Genomic DNA, 12248 nt, shown 5'->3' on the forward strand with positions numbered 1-12248 from the left:
TCATATTTATGTGTAGCCCTTCTTTGACATGTTGTGTGTCAGTCGGTCTTCTTAAAAGAACTTTTAAGAAATATATATATACTTTTTAAATATACACGATTTAAAATTTTTGGCCAAATAGCTAAAAAAAAAGAAGTAAGTTTCTTTTTTCTTAAAAAAAAAAAGTTGAGACTGAGGATGACAATGTGAAAAATCGAACCTTACCAACAAAGAAGAAGGTCAGGTTAGTTAATGAACTAAACAACATAAGATTTTTCGGCCAAATAATATGATTGAAGTTCAGGTTAATCAATCAACAAAATTACTAAATTTTTTCGGCCAAATAACCGATAAGAAGCAATCTCAAGAATTCTTTTTTTTACAAAGATATCAAATTTAAACATGTCATATGAGTAATTTTTTAAAATTGAAATAGTAAATAAAAGGTCCAATTTACCCCTGCCGCTTAAATTGCATTATTGGCATGAGCATTGGTGCCGACACCAAAATTGAATCACTAAAAAAAAGTCATATCAATGCTGATCGTGCCTTACACAACTAATTTTCCTCCAACATTCAAAACCTTCGTTTTAATTTATTTGACTGATTTTTAATTTTAATTTTAAAAAAGTTGATTGTTTTTCTTTTCAACAATTATTTATTTTAAAATTTCTACATGTTTATAATTTAAAATGATAAAATTAAAAAAATATTTTAATAAATTTAACATATTTTTAATGTAAAATCATAAAAGTTAAAGTTTCTTAAGCAATATGTCATGTCTAAATATATTTAATAAATTGAATTAAAAGAACTAGTATATATGCCAATACAAGAAAAACAAATAATAATAATAATAGCAGAAATCTATTTTTAGTTTTTGCGTCAATTAGGAGTCCAATCATTTTCTATTAGCAGGTCCCGCATGTTACTATGCTAGTTGGAGGGGTTCAAAGGCACTTCCATGTTAGGAATGTTTGGTTAAATTTATATCAAATTAAATAATTTAATCATTGCGATTATAAATTAAATTGAAAATATATATGTCATTTTAAATGATAAAAGCTTATACGACAAAATAATATGTATAGTAGTCATTTGTTTGATACGAGTAGATTCATGTTTTATTTATTTTAAAAGAAATTCAAGATTATTTTTTTTTGTTTTCTAGTACGAGTGGGTTTATCATTTTTTATTTTTTATTTTTCAAGAATCTTTTTTGTTTTCTAGTACGAGTAGGTTTCTAGTTTTTTTTTTTTACTTTTCCTTTATACATCAAATTTCTTGTTTTACAGCTCTTCCTTAAAAAGCAATTAAAAATACAAACATTAGTCTTCTACATGGCCATGGCAAAGGCAAAGAAGATGAAAGCTAGTTCGACAAACCCTACAACTTTTTCTTATTCTCGAGACTTCCTGTTAATTTTTTAATGCGGTTTAAATGTGTTTCAACATTTTTTAATTCTCTCATATCGGAATCATATTTTATGGATATTCATCAACAACACTACTCTAGGAGTACTGGCCTTGATGAATTTTACTTTTCTTGATCAGGTTAAATGATTCGGTTACATCTCGATCCTGTTATTGTTATGACGTTGGGGAAAATACTTGGAAATATTTGAAAACTTCATTGTTTGGGGTGAAGAATTGTGTTGACAAAGGCAAATATTTATCCTTATGTGGAAAGCCTCTTCCCACTAAAAAAAAATTTGCAATGCTCGTTANTGTTTTATTTATTTTAAAAGAAATTCAAGATTATTTTTTGTTTGTTTTCTAGTAGGAGTGGGTTTATCATTTTTTATTTTTTATTTTTCAAGAATCTTTTTTGTTTTCTAGTACGAGTAGGTTTCCAGTTTTATTTTTTTTACTTTTCCTTTATACATCAAATTTCTTGTTTTACAGCTCTTCCTTAAAAAGCAATTAAAAATACAAACATTAGTCTTCTACAAGGCAAAGAAGATGAAAGCTAGTTCGACAAACCCTACAACTTTTTCTTATTCTCGAGACTTCCTGTTAATTCTTTAATGCTCTTATTCTCGAGACTTCCTGTTAATTCTTTAATGCGGTTTAAATGTGTTTCAACATTTTTTAATTCTCTCATATCAGAATCATATTTTATGGATATTCATCAACAACACTCTAGGAGTACTGGCCTTGATGAATTCAATTTTTTTGTGCCAGAATGTGATGGTTTTCATTGCATAGAGATGAAGAAAGATGAAAGAAAAGTATCTAGATGTAATTTTGATTTTCGATACAGCGATTTATCATACAATAAAGGTTTATTTTGCTTTTGGGTTGGAAAATTAAATTCTGTTAGGATTTTCAATCCCGGTACAATAGTTCTTCCACGAGTGAAACAATTACATCATCTTCGTAACTTGAGTGAATCTTATCTTTCATTTTATCATGAATGTTCATATACACTAGGTTACGAACAAGAAATTGGACTTAGATTTATCAATGCAACCCTATATTGAATTTTACTGTTTAAATTATATTCACTTTATGAATTTGCTTTTTTGTATTTTTATTTACATTTCTCTAGATCCTTTTTGCTCTCTTGCTTGCTGACTCGAACTCGCAAACTTGAGGTTGAAAGTGATGTTTTTACTTTACTATTGTTGAAGAAACTTGGTCTTATTCTGCATAGTGGATTTTCATTTTTAATTCTTGTGAATTGTGATGTTTCAGCATGTTCTTGCCACAAATTCTTTGCAAATTTTAGGATTTATACAGTTGTTTGTGCTTTATGTGTCTTTTTATTAAAATCTAAGTTTTCTTACATATATAATTGAACAAGCTTAACCAACAAATATAATAGCGCTATATTAGGTACTATAGCTAAAGTTAGGAATGTACATAGGTTTGTTTGATTTGATTTTTCATTAAAAAAATTTAAATCAATTATGTTGATTTATTAAATCTGAAAATCAAATCAAACCACATGAAGTAGAGTTTTTTGGTTTCGGCTTTAGTCTGTTCTTTTGGATTTTTTTCGATTTCTTGGTTTTTTCGATTTTTTACAACCATACGGTGATTGAAAAGTGATCAAATATATTTTCACTTATCTGTGTGATAAGCTAAACTTTTAAAATGTTAAATGAATAGAAATCCTTGAAAAGACTGTAAAATTACAAAATACTTTTATTGAAATAACAACATTCATTATGTTAAATTTATAAAATTAAAGGCTATAGTCAAACTGAATATAAAACAAGATATTTACAAAGTAGATCTGAAACACTACAACGTTATACGTAATTGTAACTTCCTGAATACAAAATAATTTGAAATAATATATCTAAACATTGAAAATTATAAACTAACTAAAAGTATATTAACAAAAGTAGATTACAATATTTTTTATATCTATAAATAAAATAAAATTATATATACATATATCGGTTTGGTATGAGTTCGATTTGACTTTTTTTCTTTCAATATCAAATCAAGAGTGGTTGGTTTTTTTTCAACGTCAAACCAACCAAACCAAACCATAAATTGATTTTTTTCGGTTTGATTTGGTTCATCGGTTCGATTTGGCTTGTACACCCCTAACTATAGTTTAAGAAAATTGTAGTTCGCGGCTATAGTTTACACAATTCTTACTATTCACATGATTTGTATAAATCCAGAATTTGTATAATTCGGTTTCTGAGTGTGTAAATCCAGAATTTTGTATATGCTTATTCTAGCTGAAAAAGTCATAACAAATTATCGTGTTTGTATATTGGCAAGCGAAATATACAAATGGAGTTCTGAAAAATTCATAAATGTATAAATACAAAATTTATATATACTTACCCTATTTGTAGATTCGCTTGCTGTTAAATCTTCAATGCAGTTTAAGTGTCTTTCAAAAAATTTTAATTCTCTCGTATCATGTTGCTCCCCAATATACATGCAAGTGTACGTGGTCGCGCAAGTAATATAGATTCTTAAAGAAACGAGTTATCGTTCCCAAGGGACTTATAATCAATTTATATCTAAGGTCGGATATCCTTATTGAAACTCGACTAATTTGATCAATCATGCAAGATTATTCTCCGGAAAAGAGGTTGGATATAGATTTAGCAATTCAACTCTGGATTGAATTTTACTGTTTAATTTATATATATTCACTGCTTTAATTACTTTACCATTGTAGAATAAACTTGGTCGTATTCTGCATAATGGATTTTTCTTGTGATGTTTCAGCATGTTCTTGCCACAAATTCTTTGCAAATTTTAGGATTTGTACCGCTGTATTGTGTTTTATGTTTTTTTTATTAACATCAAGGTTCTTTTACTTACATATACAATTGAACAATTATAATAGCACGTTCAATTAGACGTATTAGCTCGGAATATTCTTCGTTCATATTTATGTGTAGCCCTTCTTTGAAAAATGACATGTTGTGTGCCAGCCGATTTTAAAGATTTGGTCAAATAACTAATTTTTCAAAGTTTTTTCTTTTAAAAAAAATAAAAAATTAAGAGTGAGGACTACAATGTAGAAAATCAAACCTCACCAGCAAAGTAAAATTTCTTAATCAACCAACTAAACTAGTAAGATTTCTCCGCCAAATAACTGTAAGAAGCAATCAGAGAAAAATTCTCTTTACAAGACATCAAATAAAGATGTCATACGAGTAATTGCTTTTCCTACAAAAGTTCTTTTTTATTCAAATGCTAAATTAAATGTCCAATTTACCCCTGCCGCTTAAATTGAATTATTGACGTGAGCATTGGCGCCGACACCAAATTTTTTTCTTTTAAATATATATTTTTTAAAAAAATCTACATATTTATAGTTTAAAACTACAAAATCAAAAGATATTTTGATAACTTAACATATATTTAATTTTAAAAATTCTTAATATGTATGTCAAGTCAAAACATGTTTAACAAATTGAAATAAAAGAACAACTATATGCCAATACAAGAAATTTCTTTTTAGTTTTTGCGTCAATTAGAAAGTAAATATTTGTGAAAATAAAAGGAATATAAATTGGCACATACTCGATGTAGAATATGGTACGCTTGGTCCAATCATTTTCTTTGCGTATATATTTTCAGATCCACATGAAAAAAGCGAAAAAGTGTGCATGTGGCCATCTCAGATTAATCATGCATCTTAGGAGTTGTTTAGTTTGCAAATTAAATTATCTTAAAATTAATTAATTTATTTTGTTTGAGAAGGGGAATGAGATAACATAAATTTGATGAAATATACATAAAAACTTTAATCTCTTTGAATATCTCACTTTTTATTGATTAACTAAAACGAGCCTAAATTTCTTATAAGTACTAAAGAGTACTGCTAATTGAAAAGTTAATAGGCCCCAGCACAACTGTTTAAACAAAACAAAAAAGAAGGGGTCCACTGAACCCATCTGAAGCAAAAGCTACTGGCTATAATTTTTTATACGGACTTTAATAATAAAATTTAGTAAATCGTGATATGATAATTGAGATCTCTAAAATTTAAAATAAAAAATATTTTTGTCTTTTTTTATTTGTTAAATTTGGATTTGACAGATGTATTAAAAATAATGATTATATAGTGAGTTTATTATTTTATTTTTATTAATTGATAGAGTTTTAAATATATTTATTCATTATATTTTTCAAGTACATTAACTCAGTGGTAATAAATTGAGGGTATAATATGAAAAAAACCTTGATTTGTCAAAAAAAAAGACAAGTAAAAAGAGAAATTAAAGTAGAAAATATTTGACAAATACTCCATTCGTCCAATACTATTGAGGGTGTAATAGGTAAATCTTTTTTGTCCTTTCTTGGTTTGTCAAAATAGACAAGTAAAAAAATAAATTGGACAAGTAATTAGGGATAGAAAGAGTATATTCAAAGGGCTTATAAAGAAAAATTACCCTTCTATTTATAGTTTTTAATAACTGCACAAAATTAATAGTGGCAAATATTATTGGACATATAAAGTAAATAGGAATAGAGAGAATATGTTAGAAGTGTTAATCCCAAAAATAATCATGTGTGTTAGGAATTTAATCAATCTTCAAAACTAATATCAGCCATCATCAACATGTGATTTGACAAAATCAAAACAATTTACATACAGATTTAATTGAAATGCACCAGCATTGGATAATACAGATGGAATAAAAAAAAAAAAATTATCCATTAACATTTATTATACTGAAGTACTCATTTTTTATCATCAACAACATAAAAATACTTTCATATTTTTACCAAAAAAAGATGAGTAATTATAATCCCTTAATTTTAGTACAAGTATATAATTTAGCTTCCATTGTATAAAGACAGCTCAACATATTCCCCAATGCCCACACGGTTTTGACTCAAAATACACACGCAATTTCCAAATTTAATTCGAGTCCTTAATTTTAGCTGAAAATTTGGGGTAATATTAATCATACCAATAATTAAAATTCGAAGTAGAAAAAAGAAAAAAGGAAAAAAAAACACGTACTAGTAAAAGCTTTTCTCCTTTTTTTCTCTCTCTTAATTCAATCTTCCGATCTTAGGAAGAAAATAGCAAATCCTCTGAATATATTTCTGTTCGATTCAAATTTGATTTGAGAAAATCTTCATTCAGATTCATTGTGCTTGTGGATGTTGTTCATATTTTTGTTTGTTTGGGGGTTTGGGGGATTTTGATTTGATATACAAATGCATTGGTCTCGGAAGGGACCAGTTTCTATATCATTTGATTGTATTGTTGTTGGATCTGATGATGAGAAGAAGAATATATTTGGATTGTTCAAGAATTTCTGAAGAGAATAGTAATAATATTAATCCAGCAGGACGTTGTGGCGTCGTAGTCGGCGGTGTGTTGTCATATAGAGTTGTGGTGGATTGGAATTGGGATTGGGATTGGGTGGAGGAAGATGCAGCTGCACTTCTCACCTAGTATGAGAAGTGTAACGATATCGAGCAGCAGCAATGGAGGATATGGTGATTTGATGAAGATCAAAGTCGCAGCTCGCCACTTTTCCTACCGAAATGTTTTTCATACCATACTTATCCTAGCTTTCTTTTTGCCCTTTGTCTTCATTCTCACTGCTGTTGTTACCCTTGAAGGTGTCAATAAGTGCTCTTCCATTGGTAATTTTTCTTCTCTCCGATTTTCATTTATTAATCTTCCTAGATCCTGATGTATATCTACGCATATTTGATGAGGCAATGTTAGTAGTTTGTTTTCAGAATATTTAAAATGTTGTTTGAGTTGAATTGGAAATTATTGTTTTCCACTCTAGCCGAAAATGCCATTGGAGACGTTTTTGTATCTTAGGATTGTGTGGAATTACAGGAAAGTTAAGGCTTAAACTTACTTGTCTTTCAATAACTTGCCCCAATGATTTGAATTTGATGACAAACACTAGAAAAAGGAAACAAGCAATAGAGTGTACATGGTTTATGATTTATTTTTTTGGTATACTTTACATTTTTTAATTTTTTTTTACTCTATGCTGCTCCACCGTTCAAATTAAGAAATTGTTAATGCGTTTATTGTCCACTTTAGGAATCAAATTATGTGATTAAATTCAAATGATAGATGTCTAGTGCATTGCTTTTGTGGAGGTGGTGGTTGCATAGTGTTGTTTCTGGTATTCTGTATGAATGGCATTTAGTAACTGCTTCTCATGTGTGTTGCTTACTCTACTATTTATCTTAAGTATGCAACAAACTCCCAATGGACATACTTGAGTCTAGTTGACGTTGTTAATTTCTTATGCATGTTGCATTAAGCTATCTTGAATCACAAGTTCTTTGTGAATCACGTGCTCTGATCACCGTTGTTTTTGGTTGCCTTCCAATGCTTTTTTAAAATTCCAATGAAAAGGAAGCTTCGTTGGTGGGATCTTTTTTGCTTTATGGATGAATAAATTTTTAAAGTATCAATGTGCCAAGAAGCTTGTTTGGTCAGGTGGTGTTGGTCCTGGTTGTGATGCTTCTAGTTGACATTTCCTTTTGTCACCCATTTTACTTTAGAATGTTGTTGGATATGAGGGATCCCTTTCATCATTATTATCTTTTTTTTTTTTTGCAAACTTTAATTTCATTTTCTTCTCCTCGGTTTCAGATTGTTTAGGTAGACGATTAGGACCATCGCTTTTAGGACGAACTGATGATACAGGGGTAAGTAAACTTCATTCTACATTCTCTTACTGTCATTGCTCTCCAATCTTGTGTAAACTTTTACATGGAATTCCTTTTCTAACCCAAGTCTATGCCGTTGTTTGTCTATTACTGTTTTGGCAGAAGCTGGTCAAGGATTTTGTTAAGATCCTCAATCAAGTGAACACTGAGGAAGTGCCTGCTGGCCTGAAGCTCCCAGAGTCCTTTAGTCAACTTGTTGCTGAAATGAAAAATAACAAGTACAGCGCAAAAGAATTTGCTTTGGTTCTAAAGGGAATGGTATGTGCACGTCACTCTTCTCTAGCCTTTTCAGTAGTGCATGTCTATTAGCCTTATTTGTTCTTGCCTTCCCCTTGGACTTTCTACCGTCTGCCCAGGGTTGTTGAGTTACTTACTGACCCCCACTTTGGTTTTGATTGCGCACAGACACAGAAAGATATTGTCCTCAGCTGAACTTTGTGTTGAATTTGCTATTTTGCAGATGGAGAAATCTGAAAGAGAGATTAGGGAATCAAAGTTCGCAGAGCTGACGAATAAACACTTTGCTGCAAGTGCAATTCCCAAAGGCATTCATTGTCTTTCGCTGCGGTTGACTGATGAGTACTCCTCGAATGCTCATGCACGCAGACAGTTGCCTTCACCAGAGCTACTCCCTCTGCTATCTGACAATTCATTGCAACACTTTGTAGTGGCCACTGACAACATCCTGGCTGCCTCAGTTGTGGTAAATTCTGCTGTGCAGTCAACTCTGAAGCCTGAAAAGATTGTTTTCCATGTCATCACCGACAAGAAAACATATGCAGGCATGCACTCATGGTTTGCTCTGAATCCTGTCACTCCTGCTCTTGTGGAGGTTAAAGGTGTTCATCAGTTTGACTGGTTGACAAGAGAAAATGTTCCCGTGCTTGAAGCTGTTGAGAGCCATAATGTTATTCGTAAATACTACCATGGAAATCATGTTACAGGTGCCAATCTCAGTGATACAACTCCGCGATCTTTTGCATCCAAGTTGCAGGCTAGAAGTCCGAAGTATATCTCTTTGCTGAATCATCTTCGCATATATTTGCCAGAGGTACCACTTTCTCATATCTTGTAAACTGTCTTCTGTTTCTTTAAAGCAAAATTTTGGAGGGTCAAATTCCAGTATCTTTTCGACTTCCCGTCCTCCTTTACAGAGAGCTGGACATTGAAATAATACTTTGCGAGAAAAAGTTTCCAATATATAAAATAGAGTCAACAGTAGGTTTAAGCATGCAAGTGAGGAGTTTTGGATAGATTAAGATGCATACATCCTGGTTAAGTGAACATTATTTGCATTATTTATCTGAACCTAAGCTAAGTTAATCAAAACTTTCATGCGACGAAGTTTAGCCAATCTTATCCAACATTTGCGACTTCTTGTTGAAAATGTTGTGAAGACACATAAGCAGAGCCTATAGGATGAGTAATGTTTATGCAGACATTATTTCTTCATTTTACTAAACTGTAAGATTTTTGTGCTCCAGAGATCATTAACATTATGCACACATGTCCATAAGATGGAATAACAGACTCTTCTGTATACTGTCCTGCACCACAGCGGCAAGTCAAAGTTTCAATATCATCTTTCCCACACTGAAACAGTATAATGAGACCTTGGTACCCCAGATCTGAAAATTTAATTCTCAAATTACTCTATGGAGAATGAAGTAGGTACCCCATAGAACTAGTCGAGCTGCGTGCAAGTTGGCCCGGACACCACGGTTATTTTAAAGAACTTTATGGAGAGTGAAGCACAGTTATAATCAGACTTTGGTTTGTTATTTTCTTCTTGTTCTGATAATTTAACTCCAAGTTTGCATCTCCAGGCGCTCCTTTCTTTTCTAGAAGAGTTCCACGCAGCAATTATTTTTGCTTTTCCTTTCTTCTACTTGCAAGCATTTAGATTTTAGTATAGATTTCACTTTGTAATATTTCCCTCTTCGATACTTGTATGTAATCCCGGAGTTCACTTGTGGGATTACACTGGGTATGTTATTGTTGTTGATACTTTTATGTGATTCACTCTCCGGTCCTGCATTTATGTAGATATGCACGTTTTCAAATAGCAATCTGAGATTTATGTGGTGTCGTTTTTTGCAGCTCTTCCCAAACCTTGACAAAGTGGTTTTCTTAGACGATGATATTGTAATTCAGAGAGATTTATCTCCGTTGTGGGACATCGACCTTAGTGGTAAGGTCAATGGAGCAGTTGAGACTTGTAAAGGTGAAGACGAGTGGGTGATGTCTAAGCGATTCAGAAATTACTTCAACTTTTCTCATCCCCTAATAGCAAAGAATTTGAATCCGGAAAACTGTGCATGGGCTTATGGGATGAATATCTTTGATTTACGTGCATGGAGGAAGACGAATATTACAAATACTTATCATGCATGGCTTAAAGAGGTACTCAATCTTATGCTTTGTGATTTTTTGGGGAAAAAATGGTTTATCTGAATTCCAGCAGCCGTGTGTTTACATTTTGGATCTTGCCAGTGTTATGATTTTTCTGTCATTCCTGTTTGTGTTTGTCTCTTAGCTGTCCACCTTATTATTCATTTAGCTTTTTCTTTTGACATGTTCATCTAGGTGGATTCTGTGACAAATTTAGCATTTTTAGATTCTGACTTGACATTGTTAAACTCGCTAATCGTTGTAGAATCTGAAGTCGAACTTGACAATGTGGAAGCTTGGAACATTACCTCCTGCTTTGATTGCATTCAAGGGTCATGTTCACCCCATTGACCCCTCGTGGCACATGCTTGGCTTGGGATATCAAAGTAAGACCAATATCGACAATGTGAAGAAGGCTGCCGTGATTCATTACAATGGCCAGTCCAAACCTTGGCTCGAGATAGGCTTTGAGCATCTCCGTCCTTTTTGGACCAAGTTCGTTAACAGCTCCAATGATTTTATCAGTAATTGCCACATACTGGAGTAGTCGACAGATTTTCCTTCAAGGAAAAACCACAGGAGAATTTTGAAAGCCCACAGGCTTTGCAAACTTTTGATTGGTTCCAGGGAACTTTAATTGCGATTGATGAGAAGGAGATTCTGACAATTGCCCGGATATATTCAGGTTTCCAGATTTGGTGCTTTGTCTCCTGCAAAAGAGAACCTGCATTATTCTAGCATGGGCATAAGATTCATTCTTTCAATATGTAAAATAGAAGTTGGTCACATAATTCTATTGATTGGACAAAGGACAATATTTTTGGCCTCTTACTGGGGTTTAGCCTACTCTCTACTATACTATAGCTTAAGAGGCAATGATAGTGCGTCCCAGGAAATGCTCATCATCAGTCATACAAATTGGTGAATTGCGAGAAGAAATGCTAGGCGCTGCGCCCTTTTAGCTGCAGAGATGATTCTTCCAACATTTTTCCTTGTTAATTTTGTTGTCATTACTCCATTCAATCATCTTGGTCATCATATTAGACTGCTGTAGGCTCTATGGAAACTTGCATCACATAGTTGGGTAAATCCGTAGGTTATTACATTGCTACTTGTTTTGTATGATTCAATGATATATACAACTGATATGTGCAGATTCTTTTTTACCAAAAATTCTCCAGTTTTACTTTTTTGCTTTTTATTAACGTGGTTTTTGTTGTCTTGATGTTTGATCTTTCTAATTATGGGATTCAAATTTCAATTAATGATACCAAAATTATGGTAAGGGTTTGATAAGTACAACTGTGAAGTCAAAGTACAAATTGTTAAAACAAAATCTTGCTGAGTAAAGAAGTGTATCATACCAGCCTGTTTCGTAACTTTCAATATTAAAAAAACTAAAGAATCCCTTTAAATGCACTCAAAGGGACAAAAAGAAGCAATAAATAAATATTCCTATGTCAAGAAAGGTCTTCAAAAAGAAGAAGAAGAAGAAAGGTCTTAAAAAAGAAACAGTCTCCAGCTAAAATCATACAAATCTTTTTATGTATTTTTAATTATTTAAGGGGATACGGAAGGGCCAAGAGAGGAAAAAAACAGCGAAGAGTCGTTTGATGTGAGGTATAAGGTATAATAGTCCTAATATAAAATATAAGATTATTTTATCCTGCGTTTGATTGGAGGTATTAGGTTTATCCTTGGATTATTTCACCCACTATTTGTACCTTAATG

General features: G+C 31.9%; 1 protein-coding gene across 1 annotated transcript; it reads left to right on the plus strand.

Annotated features, from left to right (window-relative positions):
* The first annotated feature begins 6417 nt into the window (after window positions 1-6417).
* LOC125846485 (probable galacturonosyltransferase 14) lies at window positions 6418-11718 on the plus strand. The gene is made up of 6 exons (XM_049525917.1): window positions 6418-7070; window positions 8050-8105; window positions 8229-8384; window positions 8587-9177; window positions 10227-10529; window positions 10783-11718. The coding sequence occupies exons 1-6, from the start codon at window positions 6854-6856 to the stop codon at window positions 11062-11064; spliced, it is 1605 nt and encodes a 534-aa protein (XP_049381874.1). The 5' UTR covers window positions 6418-6853; the 3' UTR covers window positions 11065-11718.
* The last annotated feature ends 530 nt before the right edge of the window (window positions 11719-12248 follow it).

Source organism: Solanum stenotomum, chromosome 12 (genome assembly GCF_019186545.1).
Source record: "Solanum stenotomum isolate F172 chromosome 12, ASM1918654v1, whole genome shotgun sequence".
NCBI classification, from domain to species: domain Eukaryota; kingdom Viridiplantae; phylum Streptophyta; class Magnoliopsida; order Solanales; family Solanaceae; genus Solanum; species Solanum stenotomum.